An 18,363-nucleotide genomic window follows, 5' to 3' on the forward strand; every position below is an offset into this window, starting at 1 on the left:
AGCAAGCCTGCCCTCTTGTGGTGTGAGGAACATCAATCATTGTTAAATGACGTCTTTACTTTTTTTAAAGAGTGCACACAGCTTCTCAACTACTCAAAATATTTGTTCTGATTCTACATTCAGACTTGAGCCTCCTTAAACACAGGGAAGGATTAACGTATTAGTAATCACTCTTAAATTAATGGCAATCAAAACTTTCGGTTAGATGCCTTGGTACAGCAGCTTTTCGATGGTAGTAATAATCGTTCTTCATTTCTGTTTAGTGAGCATATTATACGAAATGTGTACTTGAAAAGACAATGTGATCTACATGTATGAAGGAAGAATGTTGCTGGTGACTTTCTCTTTGGCAAAATTTCTAGTTGAAATAAAGAGTCTCAGAGGCAAAGCACAAGGGCCAGTTTGAAGAAACTGCTTACAGAAATTTACTAAGCACAAAAAGAAGCTTCCAACTGAAAAGCGAATACCTACTGTTTTTGATTGGTTACCAGCCAACAGCACCAATCATGTGACAATAATGCTCTAAAAATACTGTCCTTTGCTTCTCAGATGAGACCAATTAAAACAAAAAAATCATAATATAAATGCCACATTAACATCAAGTAAACTTGATCGACACCATTCCAAGGTTCTCGTTTTTATTTTAATTCAGTGGTTTCGGGAAACCTTGCAAAACTTGAGTCTGTAATGCCCCACAGGGAGAAACACTGCTGGCTCTGAATTTGATCCAAACAAACATACTGCACTAATGCATCTTTAATGAAGCAACTGCTGACCCAGATTAATCTGCTGGGATAAACAATTCTAGGAAGAAATCTTCATTCCCGAGGGACCTCCATATTTAGTAAAAAGTTTGGGGAAACCAACAAGACCGATTAAAACACACGCTGACAATTTTTCCAAGAAAATTAATTCCGTTTCAAACACTAGACCGAAGATTGTAATATGATCAATTAAATCTATAAATGCAGTGTGAAGAAATTTAAAGCTGTTTTCTAGTAGTTGAGTTAAGGATTATTACAGATAGGTTCCAGGAAGACCAATTCTTGATCTTCCCAAACTGCGAACAAAAATATATAAAATAAAGAGTTCTGAAGAACAAATTACTAGAGTTGTGTCTAAAAGTTCTGATTGTTTCTCATGTAACAAACTTCCAGAGAAGTGGGTACTTTTATGGTTGTATTTTTATTTCCAAGAAGAGAATGAAATTTATAGGGTGCATGCTGAACAGTTCAACTACTACTAGTAAATGCAATTAACATGGTCTGAATGTCCGCGACAAACAGAATTCCTGCGCCTTGAACACCCAGCAGGGTGGAAACATGCGCATTACAAGTCTTATTATTATTATTATTATTATTATATTATTATTATTAGATTGTCTCACAACTTTCGCCTATTGACCTGATATGCTAGCTTGTGTGTCCAGAGAAATCTACCCTTTAAAAAGTCGCTGGACACATTTGGTGATTTTCAATGACCAGTATTCTCACTTGGTGTATCCCAAAATGTTTGCATAAAATTAAAATCTGTGAAAATTTTGACGTAATTGTTTATCGAAGTTGCATGAGAATAATGAAAGAAAAAACACCCTTGTTGCACAAAATTCCAAGTAACAACCAACACTGTCGTCCAGTGCCTTAAAGGTGTTTATAAACATTTTGACAACCGCCTTCATTTCTTTGCCGCAAGGAAAGGTTACACATGTATGTCTGCGGCCTGTATAGATTATCAAGACATTACCAGACATGTGTACAATAGGAGACTTTCCAACACTAGGCGGCAGCAGACATACCGGGTAAATTTCCATTGTTTACGTAGTTCTGAACATGCGCATAATTCTGAGAACAATGGATTTACCCGGTAAGTCTGCTGCCCTCTATCGTCCCAGAAAGTCTCCCATTGTTGTTTGGTGTACATGTTATTAGTTGGCAGTCAGGCCAGACCATGATAGTGAAACAGTTAAATGTTTAGCACATCTGTGCATTACATTACATAAGAAATGTATAATGCCTACAAAGTCTCTGGTTATCTCATGCAAGCATTGTTGACCCCAAATTCAACTGTCTTTGCAATCTGTTTGTGCCAGGCATTCAAATGACGGTTGAAAAAAAAATGGAAGCATGTTCTGGAAAATTTGTGTTGTAATCTGAACTTTGCAAACATCATTCCACAAATTTCTGTGTTTATTAGTGAGAGAGCAAAGGTTAGCTACATGTACATTGTGAGCGACTTTGATAACAAGTAATGCAACTATAATTTGTTTTCTTCCTTTAGGTTTTTCATCAGAATCCAGTCCTAAGTTTACTGGCCCGATGCTAAAATGCGTTTCAGGGCAGTGTTAACTTCCAGCCCTGCCCACATTAGGTGTCTCCATTGATTTCACTATTTTCAAGAAGAGCATCATTTTGCCACAAGTTGTCAACTTTGACAACATGTGTGCATCTGCAATATGCAAATTATGCAGAGCTGCATATTTGCGACCTTTTAAAAAAAAAAGGAACATTACAGATTTGGTTTTGTTTACAAAACAGCTGCTAGCAGGGTAAGCACTTTATGTAATCCACCATACATACACAAACTGACAAACCTGTAGTGACAAACCATCGGCCATCTGGGTCATGAGAAAATAGTGAAAACCGAGAAAATAGTGAAAAACCGAATACACATTTGGCATGACAGTGGTGCAAACAAAAACATGAATAAAACGCAAAGTTATATCATTTATCATCAAGTATGACATTTCAGGCAGAAATATTTCAAGGGAGGTTTTCTACTATCATCATCATTAGGCCGTGTAAGTTTGATGTAAATCTTTGATCTTCACAATTTTGTTTCCTCACCAATTCTGAAACGTTCCTTTAAAAGAAATTGCTCCTTACATACAACTTCTTTAAATAGGATTCTGTGAAACTTAGTACATGCTTGCCATTTTTTTCCCACACGCACCCTTGGCTTTGATTGCAGTCTTAAAATGTGACGTGTGAACACGTTACCTAACCCTGACGAAAAATGTGCCAAGCATGTGCCAACAGCGCGTGTGTGCGTGTTGTAAATATTGTGCATTGGAAAAAAGTACATGCATGCTGAAACCAGTGTTGACTTATGGTATTTGAATGGCTGACTCCACTACACATATGCAGATGCTCATTCCAATGAGCTACCATGGGGGACAACTTAATGCAGAGCAAAATAATGTACAATGTAGGTGTTGTATTTTTAAAAGACACTGGACATAATTTGGTAAATTTGTCAAAGACCAGTCTTCTCACCTTGTGTGCATGAAGGAACTCAACATTCGTATGCATAAAATAACAAACCTGCGAAAATTGGTCATTGAAGTTGCGAGATAATAATGAAAGAAAAAACACCCTTGTCACTTGAAGCTGTGTGCCTTTCAGAGGTTTGATTTCGAGACCTCACAATCTAATTCTGAGGTCTCAAAATCAAATTCAAATATTTTAGTGGAAAATTACCTCTTTCTCCAAAACTACATTACTTCCGAAGGTGGACACTGTTGGTAATTGTCAAAGACTAGCCTTCACAGTTGGTGTATCTCAACATATGCCTAAAATAACAAACCTGTGAAAATTTGAGCTCAATTGGTAATCAAACTTGCAAGATACAAGTATTCAGAGGAAGCTGTTTCTCACAATTTTGTATACTATCAACAGCTCCCCATTACTGGTTACCAAGTATTGGTTTTATGCTAATAATAAATTAGAGTAATTACCAATAGTGTCCACTGCCTTTAATACTTTACCTGCCAACTCAACTGTAACACCAGTTGATCATCCAAGCAGGCATAATATTTAAAGGCAGTGGACACTGTTGGTAATTGTCAAAGACTAGCCTTCACAGTTGGTGTATCTCAACATTATATGCATAAAATAACAAACCTGTGAAAATTTGAGCTCAATCGGTCAGCGAACTTGCGAGATAACAATGAAAGAAAAAAACACCTTTAATCCTTGTGAAAAAAAATTAGGAACATTTGATACAGGTACAAGGGCTGATCTGCATGTGGTGTAGACTCTAAAAGTTTTTTTACATTAAAGGCACTGGACACTATTGGTAATTACTCAAAATAATTATTGGCATAAAACCTTACTTGGTTACAAGTAATGGGGAGAGGTTGATGGTATAAAACATTGTGAGACACGGCTCCCTCTGAAGTGCCATAGTTTTAGAGAAAGACGTAATATTCCACGAATTTGATTTCAAGACCTCAGATTTAGAACTTGAGGTCTCGAAATCAACCATCTAAACGCACACAACTTCGTGTGACAAGGGTGTTTTTTCTTTCATTATTATCTCGCAAGTTCGATGACCGATTGAGCTAAAATTTTCACAGGTTTGTTATTTTATTGCTTATGTTGAGATACACCAACTGTGAAGGCTAGTCTTTGACAAATTACCAATAGTGTCCACTGCCTTTAAAGGTAATTACTCAAAATAATTGTTAGCATAAAACCTTACTTGCCAGTAATGTTTTTGTGCTCACAGCTAGGCTTTATGAATTTGGGCCCTGACCATGTCCCAGCTTTGGTGGGAGGAAACATCACATGATACTTTCATTGTTTTACTGCAAGACGCATGACTCACACTGTTTCCTAGTGTTATTATTGTTCGTCTCCTAATAGTTTGAAGTTTGTCACTATTTCCTCAATGTGTTTATTTCTACAGACTATTATTGGACAACTTTACATTACAATGCAAAAAACTACATGCACCCATTAGTAAGTACACTGTAGTGGGTCTGTCTACACTATTGGGTACAACTGATAACTTTATACGGGTAAGGTTCACCAAGGGATACATGGGAAAGATAGCTAAAAACAAGTGCCTCATCTCAGTTTTCTGGTAAATACATAGTACAATCCATCTTATATCGTTTTGGGTTTTCTTCGAAGAAAAAAAAAAAAACCCAAAGCAAACAAAATCAAAAATAATATAACAGAGTTTAAACTTGTTTAACTTACGTTCCTAGCCCCAAAAATTCCTCTTGGTTCAAATCTATTAAAAACTTTGATGAAGAAATAGATAGCAGGGAAAGGCGTTTTGTAACAGAAAACTGTCCCCGGATAAAACATTCTGACCATGTTCCCGTTATGCCAACCATGGTCCAAATTAATTGGGATGTTTTTAAAGCAGAAAATATTGCTTTCAAATGATTCTCCTAAGCAAAACTAAGCAGGATACCAGTCATAGATGGTAAATGTGACATAGGAGTTTGGCTGGTAACCTTATTCTGGTTAACATTATTTTGTTGTGCTGTAACTCATTATGTACTTAAAACAACTCTATGAAGTTTGCTGCCCTACCAAATACTTCTATTCTCTTTGCCGCAATGAAGGATTCAAAAGGACTGAGACAAAAATTTGCTTTTCACTGGGTCAGGTAGTCCAATCTTATCCGAGTGTAAGTTCGAACGTGTTGATGTGTGGTGACATAAAACATCTATAGGAGAGGAGAATATTATTAGAGGTGTGAGGTCAATAGGAGACTTTCCAACGCTAGGCGGCAGCAGACATACCGGGTAAATTTCCATTGTTTACGTAGTTCTGAACATGCGCATAATTCTGAGAACAATGGATTTACCCGGTAAGTCTGCTGCCCTCTATCGTCCCAGAAAGTCTCCCATTGTGTACGCTCCATGGTACTTGGCAGCTTTATAAAACTGAGCTCAGGTAGATAAGCCTTATTGATCAAGTTACATGCTGCCCTCTATTGTCTTAATATAGTTAGTAAATGACTCATTTTTCATTTTCCATTGTACACGGTATTAAAACAAACCCAAGCTACTGTTTGTAGTCTGTAGGCAAAATACACAGACAGTAGAAACAATAATATATTGTGAAAAAGTTAAGTACCCTTGAAGTGAACGGAAATTGAAAACTACAGGAAGTGGACTAGAGACTGAAAAAACCCACAAATTTTCTCTGTGCAGAGTGAACTTCAACTGTCAAATGAATGGATTAGTACTACTTAAATCTGACTTTGAAAATTCTTTTTATTTTGGGGAAGGGCGGAAGGGGGGGGGGGCAAGAGAGGGGGATGAATGAGAATGAAAACTAGCGTCATAGTGTACACTGAATGCTTACTTTATTTTCTTATTGGAAGAGAAAAAAGAACCATTGTTCTGCTTCATTTTAAAAATGTGTCTAACACTCTTTAAACTCTGAAAAAAATGCAATAGAAAGTGAATATAACGGAACACAACTACTTGGTATTTTTCTATCGTTTTTCAGAAGTGCATCGTACTATTTATTGTTTTGTCAAACTTTTCGCTAACCTTACCTACACTTACATTATTCTTTGAAGTGTAGGCCTATCACTGACAAAGTAAATCTATAAATAGCTACCAGGCCTGTATGCTTCGTTTTTGAAAAGGCAAGGGCACCAAGGCATTTTCTCTTTGGCAAAGGGCACCCTATGAGGAAATTGTAAATTTCTACTGGAGCATTTCAAGGGCACCAAGGCAATGGCAAGGGGCAATGGAGGCAATCGCCTCCGTTGCCTCCGTTAAGTATCAGGCCTGAGCTACTTGTGTAGTCTTTACAAAACATTTTATTGTAGCTTTAAAATAGGGTCAGGTCATCGAACAGCAAATATTGTCAGCTGATTCACAAACCGGTAAACATTAAACCAGGAAGTCAAAGTTAGCCTACATTGATGATATTAGGGTGCAAGTCTGGTCCTTTCCTTTGCCTGAGCTATAATAAAAATGATTACATCTACCAAAACCTCCAGGGGTTTCCCAATTAAATCCCACTTAGTGTCTGGGATCCATGGGACCATTTAAGTATGTAACCAACCACTGGACATCAATTTGCGGTAAATCCGATCAGGGAGTTGCTATGTCCTGGAACATGTTTGTGTTGGTACAAAGTACAAAAACAATTGCCATTGTTTGGGCTCATTGTTGAGTGGCATTATTTAGATTGATGTCATGGGGGCCGTTTTAATCTCTCCTACTTCCTTTCCTTTCCTTCCTTTTTTATGAAATTATTTTACACCCCCATAATATTGGACAGAGAACCATAATTTAAACTTGAAGTTTGTTTTGCAAAAACATTCTAAAAAAAATAGAAACATTAAAAAAAGTAAGAAAAGCCACATGCTTTTTGCAAAAATGTATTCAACAAATGGAGTGGATTAGTGAGTTGGGCAACTTCTTTTTGTTTTCCAAATCAAAGTTTAAAAACATTGGTCAAGTTTCTGAATGGCAACCAACAAAGAACGCTTCGTTTACACATTTCGTTTTGTGGGGGGGAAAAAACTTGTTCATACTTCTTCAAAATTAACTTTGTTACTAACTTTACTTCCATTTTCTATTTTCATTGTGTAGGAAGGTGAAGTAGGCTACATGTAAGGTTGTGAGGTATTTTTGCTATTTTATCAGGAATCTTTCTCACATTACACTTCAACAGTTTGCTCTTTGGTGATACTGTATGGTAAAAACAAATTCTTTTGTTGTTGTTTCACATTTTGTATTGTCTGGGCTTAACAAATAGGGGATTTTTTCCCTACATAATGCCTATTGCCTATGACATGAGTAATAATGTATTTTCAGTTACTTTTAAACAATTTATTCACAATAAATTTTGGTTGAGATTGGGAGTTAGTTTGGGGTATATAGGCCTACCGTGTCGGCTGTAGTTTACTCTGCAAAGTCTGACTTGTTTACATACTCACCATATCTTACATGCAATTTGACTATCAAATGGCAACCATATCAGTACAAGGGTAAATTATTGTGCAGGTATGGTATTACACAACTATACAATTAATTACTTCACAGTGTTCAGCTTCCCTAAGCTGTGGTCCTCTGGCCAAATGCTAATTAAAATGCCTGTGGACAAGTCAAAGGTGACTGTACAATTAGTGGTCTGTCTGGCTAGTTCAGTGTTGAAAAGTATATTATATCTATTTCCTTATGGACAAGTGAAAAAGCTGATGACTGCGGCAGTTAAACTTGGTCCTGCTGGGAAGTCATTGAAAAAGTTAAGGGAAAACTGGGCACTTCAGACAAAATCATTTCCAAGGAAGCCAAACTACCAAGTAGTAGGCTTTCGGATAAAAATATTTTGTATTGACCCAATTCACCCGACGTCATCATCAGAATAATCTTGGATGCGCCATTTTGGTGGTCAATGTCAATGTGTGTTATTCAGAGAAGTGCCCATTTTAGACGATGCGGCGTAAACCTATTGACCACCAACATGGTGAGCACGGGATCAGTCGCCGCGTGTGATGCGTGCAAGGGGTCAATAGTACTGCTTCATGTACACATACTATACAAAATGTATAGTAGGTGTCATGATATGAAAATACCCATCAACTTATATAGTCCAGTAATTTAGCTCTGGGTTTGACCAGGTAATTTTTATACACATTTTTTTGAAGATGCAATACTGTAAACACGAGCCCAAATAATTCAGCAACGAGGTCTTGTATTTCTAGTAAAATAGAAAGTGCTGCACTGCAAGACCTGATGTTCCACTTCAAAAGTAATACAATTTCCTCGGCGCCCTCATCCCTTCAAGGGCATTCATCCCTTTCAAGAATGAAGCATTCGAAGCAGAGATTTCATTTTAATATTCAAGACGGGTCTCCACACAGATGACAATAAAAAAGATGTGCACCATTACATCCTCAGTCCCTAGTGTGCACTTAATGCAAGATGCAAGAGAGTGTCATTGAACCTCTCCACTGATTTGCATGCATGATTTTATGAGTCACATCATCTCAATATGTAAGAAATTACCTTTATTGCCTCCATACTGCACACGTAAAGTGCTATTCTCTGCTTGCTCTGTGCTACAAAAAGTCGCAATTAACAGTGGAACACACTGTACAGCTTGAAAGTTGAATACTTCAGGCCAAAAGAAATTTGAACACTAACCTTGTATTTTTTTTTTTTTAAATAAACAAAGGTATGGCTTGTCAGGTTAAGCCTGAAATAATTTGTATAGTCGATTAATTTTGTCTTAACATCTATAGACCTACATGTTCATGTACATGTAGGTACTTACAAACCTTAAATCCTGTGTTTTGCCTGGGCGGTTGGCTTGTCATTTTTCTCATGTATCAACTAAATGGTCTACATTTGGGCGGGTGTGGGGGGCGGGGTGGCGCTAATGTATAGATCTTTCAATTCATATTTTTTAAATCCAATATTTGGGATGTAAATTTTGTGGTTTAAGCTGAAGGGCAGAGACTATGTAGGGTGTGTAATTTCCTCCATTTGTCCTTCATACATGATCATATCATATTCTTTATACATTGTAGACCCTATAGCATACACATACACATAATTATCCATTTTTTTAAGGAATACAAAATTTTGTTTCCATTTTATCTGTTTGTGAAATGAAGTGCACACAAAAAAGTGATTACCAGAAACACGCTAAAATTTAATTTTGGTTTTTTTTCTCTCGATTATTATCCAATAACTATTTATTTAGAATTATCATAATGCTAATAATAATATACGGTAAATCACTGGTAAAAATAAAAACTAAGGTAAATCATTTGTAAAAACTACAAATAGTAATTTTATCACTTAAATTGTCTTGCAGTGTGAAGATTTAGTTGTCATTTTTGAGAAAAAGTAATAAATCTTGCATGTGTGTGTAGATTTTAGTCAGCATTTTTTAGAAAAACTAATCAATTACAATGAACTTCATATAGAGACACCTGTCATCGATGAGTACACAGTGGTGTCCCACGTGTCGTGTTTGACAAGCATTGATCATGGCAAAATGCCAAACTCATTATCATAATGTGACTGGCTACGAGGCAGCGTGGCTTATTACACGCTTATTCTAGACATGTGCGGTTTTACTCGAGTTTAATTGATGCAAATTAATGGCACTGTCATGACTGCGTTTACCGGTTACTGAATGCTAACTGCCAACACGCAGTTAGGATGTCATGTGTTCAGTTCATGTACGTACACCCCCACCCACCTACACATTGTGTACATTCATCAGTTCAAGATAACAACATGGCACTGTACCCGGATGCACTTGTATTTCTAGTAAAATAGAAAGTGCTGCACTGCAAGACCTGATGTTCCACAAAAAGGGTGCAATTCTCCCAAGCTGTTATTACATTTAAACCAGCAGCCAATAATCTTTAGGTGCACCATTGACAATTTCTATGATTATCCAGTATGGGCAAAGTGTATCCCCACTCCCAATGTTCCCATGGTTACTTTAACTATGCTTAATATACACACTACATGTATTAGTTTCCTTTAGTTCAGAAGACATGCATACCCCCCCCCCCCAAATGTTCCCCTATGGGTACTTTAACCATGCTTAATATACACACTAGTTTAATACAAAAGACGTTACCCCCCTCCCCCCCCAAAAAAAAAATAATAATAATAATAATAATACAAAAAATAATCATAAAAATGTTTCCATGGATACTTTTGTTGTGCTTATTATAGTATACACACTAGTTTCCTTTAGTTCAGTAGACATGCGTACCCCCCCCCCCCCCAAATGTTACCAGGTATACTTTAACCATGCTTAAAAAACACACTAGTTTCCTTTAGTTCAGAAGACATGCATACCCCCCCTAATGTTTCCATGGATGTTTTTGTTGTGCTTATTATAGTATACACACTAGTTTCCTTTAGTTCAGTAGACATGCGTACCCCCCCCCAAATGTTCCCATATGTATACTTTAACCATGCTTAAAAAACGCACTAGTTTCCTTTAGTTCAGAAGACATGCATACCCCCCACCCTAATGTTTCCATGGATACTTTAACCATGCTTAATATGTACGCACTAGTTTCCTTTAGTATACAGAAGACATGCACCTCCACCTCCTCCTCAACCCCCCCCCCCTTTAAAGGATTGCTGAGATTCCAAGCACAGGATGAGGACATATTTTAGGGGGTTGGGTTGTACATCATGCTCAATATCGAGCAATACAAAACACATTAAAACAAGACCTGAAATTTTAGAGAAAAAAAACTACCTACACATGTAAAAACCTAACAACAATTGAGCTGCTTTAACTTGAAGAAAAAAACTAAGAAAATATTTATATTATATGGGTCAAGTATTCTTCAATAAAATCAGTGGCCTCAGGCCTGCAGTGTAAATTTTGCTACACATGATACGTGTAAATACAATACTTTGATAAGAAGATAAAGCGGAGTAACTAATATTAATAAAATACAAAAATAGTTAACAAAATTTCTTGAGGCTGCATACATCCTACACTTTCCACAAAAAAAGGTCCAAAGTTGTATTTTTTACACAATCTGTCAGAAATTAGTCCTACATAATAGCTACATACACTATCCACAAGAAATTAGTATTTCTAACATTATTTCTTACCCTATCCACCCATATTTACCCATTTAATGGGTAACTCATCCTATCCACCCATGTCAACATAAAATTAGTCCCCTCGAGAAATTATCCTATAGAAATTAGCTGCAAGTGGTGGCGGACAAGTATGATTTTGTTCAACAAAAATAATCAAGCAAAACTATAATGCTACAGATTGTAGGACTTTTAAAACCAAGAAAAACGCCCAGTAGAAAACATTTTAAAGACCTTGTTTCAAAATTCAATTCAGCCTGCTCCGGCCAAACATCCAAAACAGTTTGTCCAAAATGCAGTTTTGAAAATCCTGCAGAGAACCCTGTAATATGCTGTCCCATGGATGGCCATGTACAAGTTGTACTCCTGTGCATTTAAATACACAGTACAGGCAGGCCTTGACCTCTGTTTATAAAGGAGGCTAAACAGCTTCCCCTCCTGAACTTATCTTGATGCAGAAAATGTACTCTCTCATTGAGCCTCAGGTCACCCATTAACCCATTAGCAAATGATCAAGCAGTCTGCTGGTGATCAAACTATGGTTAGTGTCCATGTAAACAAACAATACCTCAATCATTGGAGTTGATTCCTGGTCAAGATGTGTCCTAAGGCAAGGCATTTAACCATAATTGCTTCCCTTCACCCAGGCGTACAAATGGAAACTTGCATGGGCTTGGATAGTATTGTGTTGGAGTTAAAGGAACAAGTTGCCTTGGATCGGTCGACTTGGTCCTTGAAAAGCGTCCTGTCACAGTTTATTATAAAATCGGTATGGTTACAAAGGTAAAAGTAGAATACAATGATCTACACAAATGTCCCTCGAAATAGCGTGGTTTTCTTTTTACCTCGTCCAGTAACACGGTCGGCCATTTATGGGAGTCAAATTTTTGACTCCCACAAATGTCCGACCGTGTTAGTTCACGACATATAATGAAAACCGTGCAATTTTGAGTGATACTTGTGTGGATAATTATATTCTACTTTGTAAACATCTTTCTAAACAATATGCATTTCATAACAAACGGTTTCAAACGCTTTTTATAGACCAACTCGTCCGATCCAAGGCAACGTGTTCCTTTAAATGTAAAGTTGCTTGAGGTTGTGTGTTTCCCAGGGAGATTGGATAGTTGGAGGAATGGCCTCAGCATAGAGAATGAGTCTCAGTAAGTGTACAATCAGCCCTGTTGGTCGGGTGTGTTCTGTACTCGTAAAATAACTCAGTGCACTTATCGTAAAGGGAAGGAGTTCCTGGCTTGAACCGCATCATATTTGCGCCACTACACCTTGTAAACTATTACATGGTGCTATAAAAGAATGTCTACTTCAAACCATAGCTCTACATTTCATGCAGTACAAAACATTGAGCGATTTGATTCGCCCCTAGGGGTGTGATAAAGTGATATCAAAATAACCCATATTTATTATTGTCAATAATTGGCTGTCTGACTGCCTTTTCAACCTGGTACAAACCAAGATGTATAATTACGAAGTGAAGTTTCATTACATACATGTAGCAAGTCATACTTAATTCTCTGAATACAAGCTGTTTCTAGAGTCATGCCAGTGTGTCACGTGTTTGTGTAATATGAAAGTTCCCACAGTAGAGCTGTCTGGCTGTCATTGACTGACCATGAATGACTATGTGATTGTGATAGGAAATGAATTAACAAGCTCAATTACATGGAACTGCAGAACAATTACAGTCAAATCAACTTTGATTGCTTTCGTTCCAACTATTGTACCACGGAGGTAGATTGTACACATTAATGACACATCAGTTTAAAAAAACACAGCCGTTAGGAATTCAATGATACTTTAGGAAACTCAGGAAGGGGGGGGGGCAGATCTTGGGTAGTCAGAGGTTGAGGAGAGATATGATTCAATCATGTCTGGAACTTGGCTTTCATCGCCCTTGTGTTTTGTATAGGCCTATAATTTTTATAATTTACACAATTCATATTTCTGTGGTTTTAATAAAATTGTTTTTTTTTTTTAACAAGAAGGGATGCCTTGCACCCTAGTTCCACCAAATCAAACAGAATAATCATACTTGGTTTTTCCATTACAGAGAATGTAAGTTTTGTTTTTATGAATATTCATAAGACCCATTTCGATTGCGCAATACAAGCAGATCATGATTTGTAGTATATGAAACTTTGCATGGTGGAAGTATGATTAGGTGAGGTTTGCAAAGTTACTGGTATGTTTAAAGGCAGTGGACACTATTGATAATTACTCAAAATAATTATTAGCATAAAACCTTTCTTGGTGACGAGTAATGAGGAGAGGTTGATGGTATAAAATATTGTGAGAAACGGCTCCCTCTGAAGTGCCATAGTTTTCAAGAAAGAAGTAATTTTCTACAAATTTGATTTCAATACCTCAAGTTTAGAACTTGAGGTCTCGAAATCAACCATCTAAACGCACACAACTTCATGTGACAAGGGTGTTTTTTCTTTCATTATTATCTCACAAGTTCGATGACCGACTGAGCTCAAATTTTCACAGGTTTGTTATTTTATGCATATGTTGAGATACCACCAACTGTGAAGGCTAGTCTTTGAAAACTACCAATAGTGTCCACTGCCTTTAAAAGCATGAATTTTAACCCGAAACCCAATAGCAGTGTCGACACCCTATGTTTGTCATCCCTATGTGCCAACACAGCTATTGTATTTTCCTATCCTAACCCTAACCTCCAGCCCTAAACTCTAACCCCAACTTTAACCCCTGATGTGTGTACAGTAGATCACGAGGTGTTTTCGGGATATAAGGTTGTTAACTTAAACTGTCAAAACAAAGAGCAGTCACTGATACCTATTATTTTTAAAACACCGATGAAAATGAATGTGTTTTTACAAAAATAAAAACATCACAAGTAATCTATACAGTAAACTCTCTTACCAAAAGTGATCAAATTTTTGTTTAAGTTATTTTCAAAACTCACCCAAAACTATGCAAAATCCTAAACACACAAAAAAACAAGCGGTTTCAACAATTGCAGTTACAGGGAGTGCATTTTGGGGGAAACCCTACAAGACCAATGGGGCAAAAAATGTCAGACCAGAAATCTTTTTACGAGACAAGATCCAAAATGAGGGAAAATTCCTACACACATTTAGGTTAATCCTTTTTTTATTTCAAAAAGTGCGAAGACATAAAAAGAGAAGATTGATTGCATTTGTCTTTATGATGGGTTAAAGTACATCATTATGTCACAATTACAGAGTAGAATTGAAACAGAAGGCCTATCAGACTCAAAGTCAACATTTGAACAAACTTGTTGAGGTATTTTGCTTCAATGGTAATTAATTGTTTTATTTTTTTTTAACAAGACCGCTGGACTTGTCTTGTCAAAGGTTTAATGGCTGCTCCACACCAAAACTACTGACCTCGGGCCTGTGGTCCAGTGTTCATCTGTTGATCAGAAGCAAGCCTGTGGCTGTACATTGTGTGTTTATAAAACCTGTTTTTAAAACCTTTTAGCTACTTTTTAAAGAAACTTTTATATTGGATCATGTATACATGTACATACCAGTGCAATTCAACCCATCGGCTGTCATACTGTACATTCCTTTTTTAGGTGTTCGGGCCAACAGCTCGGAACACCTCTTACTTTTGTTTGTTTTTAAATATTTTTTATTGATACTTCTTCTTCTTCTTCTTCTTCTTCTGTACGCCCCTTGTCCCCAAACAGAAACATCTTTCCAAAGATCGTATGAACTTGAAACTTCACACATAGTTAGATATGTACTAGGACAAGAAACCGTTGAAGTTAGGTCATGATGACGTCATCCGTTCTTGAGTTATGAAAATTCAAAGTTTATTATTTCAAAAAATCATAACTCTTGATCTACATAATGGATTCTTGCGCCTCACAGACATGACCCCATTTTGACCTTGTCTTCCGGTTCAAAATTGAGGTTGAAATATTCCACCATTGGTCGTGCGTAAGATTTTACACGTACAACACGTGTTGAGTCACGCTTCAGTGCTCATCCATAGAGCGCAATGCTTCGCGTATAATAGTCTTCGTTCAAGGCAATTTCAACATACAGTTCCCTTACGATTACTTAGTCTGTTCTGTACAGTTGTCAATATTTCATAAGTTCATATTTCCTCAACCACAGAAGCTATTTTGACAATCTATACGTCATATTGAAGGGCTTTACGTACTTTACAAAAACGGATATGCTGGTGACCTTCTCGTGACCTTTTGACCTGTCTAAACCGGCACTACCTGTAATATACTTTGAAAAGGCGTCATGTAATGGCTTTTGGGTTGATACATACACCTTTTGATGCTTTACCATTACAGAATACAACTCTGGCAAAGGTCTGGTTTTAAAAAATAATACCGATTATGTCACCACATGTAAGAGCGCCCTCTAGCGGCAGATTAAAAACATCTCAACATATACTTCTACTATGTCTGTGGTAGAGTTTTTGATAATTGTTTCAAAATTGGTATGATACGTCATCTCCCTCACAATAGCAACTTATATGTGGAGTCTTAGCTTGATGACGTCAAGATGCGGGGTGTTCTCACTGTTGTGAAATAACACCTGCACCAACCTTAGTAGGATGGCAATCCTCGATGTATGCAATGAAGAAGATGTAATTGTAAAGGGCCAGTCACACTGCACATCGATAACGAAAAAAACGATTTTAACGATCACGTTGACAAAGCACGCCCTCGATTGGTTGTAGTGCTGGGCGAATAGTGAAATTTTGTTATTCGGATACCGCTGGCCAACTATCCAAATTTAACCGGATATTCGAATAATTTTTTCGCCCCTAGAGGGCGCTATTAAAAAAAACATTTTTTGTTTGCCGTTAGAGGGCGCTGTTCATTTGTGAATGAGATCTTATGGGCGGATTGATATTAGTTTTAGACACTGTCGCTCGGTTCATTCATAAAAATGACCAGTTCTAATTTAAAGATGGCGATTTGCTTTTACTTTTGATCGTGATTGACTCTACGTGAAGGAAAACTTTTGTAATCTTTAAACAAATTACGTCAGAAATTTCATTGTTTTAACTCTTCACGTAGGTGAGCATAGTTAAATATTTAATTTATGCTGTTTTATGCTGTCTTAATAGAAGTTTCATCAGGATTCAGACAAAACATTCATATCAGTTGTCGCCCGACGTCCGCGGATATTCGGATATTAAAGAATATCCGGTTACTTGGTTGTAATTACAGAACTATCCGGTTAATAAATAGGTATTCGCACCCATTGCGGATATCCGGTTAAGAAAAAAAAGGCATTCGCGGTTACGGATAGGAAAACCTATTCGCCATTAACCGGATATTCGAATAATTCGCCCAGGCCTAATTGGTGTGGATCAATTCAACCAGTAGAATGCGTTCTCTTTGCGTCAAGATTCGTTATCGTTTTCGTTATCGCTGCAGTGTGACTGGCCCTTAACCCTGGAGTCAAATAGTACAAGTGAGACTCTTCCGTTGCACTATGCACCGGCCGACTGACGTTCTACCATGGCTAGAATAAGGCTATAATTTTGAAAGAGATTTTGTTTGCTTGGCAGTACCAATAAAAATGTGCTTCAGTGAAGTTATTATGAGTCGTTTAAATCTATCTTTCACTTTCAATTCAAAGTTGGCAGTGACGACGGAACTTTAAGTTTTTTCATTCTTGTTGATCCTCCCAGTGGCCAGTACCTCCCATCCCTCGCTCCCAAATCCCAAGGGCCTTGCCTCAGCCCGTCTCACTTAAAACCAGCAGGCCTAGAATTAATAACACAGAGGCCACATAGGCCATTGCTTCTGTTGCCCTGGTCTTTGCCTTGGTGCCCCTTCTACCAGTTAGGCCATAGACTTTTTAATGGAAGTGCTGTTTACAAAATGAAAATGGCCTTGCCCCCTCAAAAGATGAAATTCCAGGCCTGGACTACTTTCCTACAATTACAAATCCATGCTCAATTAGTACAAAAATACAACACAGTAATTTGTAATAGACCTTATGCACATGACGTCATTTCAGTACGGCGCCCCCGCATTGAGGTCAAAAGGAGGTTGTTCATTGGCCAATCTATGTGCGTTTCAATTGTTTAGTCACCGTTTGACCTCAAAGATGGCAACTGGATAACGTCAATGCATAAGGTCTATTAATTTAAACAACAAAATTCACAGTCACACACACAAGTTCAACGTTGCTTAAAATGAAGCCATTTGTTCTCGAATTCAATCAGGAGAGTAGGTCTTCACTTCAACTTTCAAAGTTCAGGTGGCCGGGGGATACTTCTAGAAACTTTTAGTTGCGATAACGTAACCCTCCTCCCGACGGCCGCCAACCCTCCTAGCTCCCGACGGCCGCCAACCCTCCTCCCGAGGAGGGTTACGTTATCGCAACTAAGAAACTATACTAAGGCTCACGGGGAGCCTTATTATTAATATTATAGTTTCTAGAAGTAGCCAGGGAGATTCAAGAAGAGAAAGGATGGGTAAAATAAAAACATCGATAAAAGTGAAAGTATCCGGGGAAAAAAAACAATAACCGGAAGTACACATCTTTCCTCTGGCGCACTGAGTGGATGCATTGATTATTTTTTTTTTTGCAATTAGATTTTTGGTACCAACGGAATGCGAGGAAAATCCCAAGAGAATAGGAATGACAGTGTTTTTTTTTTAACTTTACTTACCGCACGATTTATTTTCCTTTCGGGTGGAGATTTCGTCAGGAATCCTGTGAATATCACTTCCTCCATGATCACAACACTTGTTCCTTGTGATAGACTACAGAGCAGTGTATTCAAAACTGGAAGTATAAATCACGCTCTAACACACGGAAATCATTTTGGCTCAAAGGTGATTTTAATGTGATTGCCGACCAAAACGCACGCATACAAGTTTACTAGCACAATCTTTCCGCATCCCACTACACCAGCGGTCATCCTTATGTCATTGGTATCCGGTATTTGCAGTACAATAGAGCGGGAACTTAGTGGTTACCAGCCATCACGGATGACAGTGGAAATGATCCGTGTTT

General features: G+C 37.5%; 1 protein-coding gene across 1 annotated transcript in view; it reads right to left on the bottom strand.

Annotated features, from left to right (window-relative positions):
• Positions 1 to 18,268, bottom strand: part of LOC117293826 (GRB2-associated-binding protein 1-like) — a 41,288-nt gene extending 23,020 nt beyond the window's left edge. The window contains exon 1 of the mRNA XM_033776280.1: positions 18,017 to 18,268. Within this exon, the coding sequence (XP_033632171.1) occupies positions 18,017 to 18,082 (66 nt within the window). The 5' untranslated portion in view covers positions 18,083 to 18,268. The remainder of the gene's footprint in view (positions 1 to 18,016) is intronic.
• Positions 18,269 to 18,363: the final 95 nt, after the last annotated feature.

The sequence above is a fragment of the Asterias rubens genome, chromosome 8, assembly GCF_902459465.1.
Source record: "Asterias rubens chromosome 8, eAstRub1.3, whole genome shotgun sequence".
Taxonomy (NCBI): domain Eukaryota; kingdom Metazoa; phylum Echinodermata; class Asteroidea; order Forcipulatida; family Asteriidae; genus Asterias; species Asterias rubens.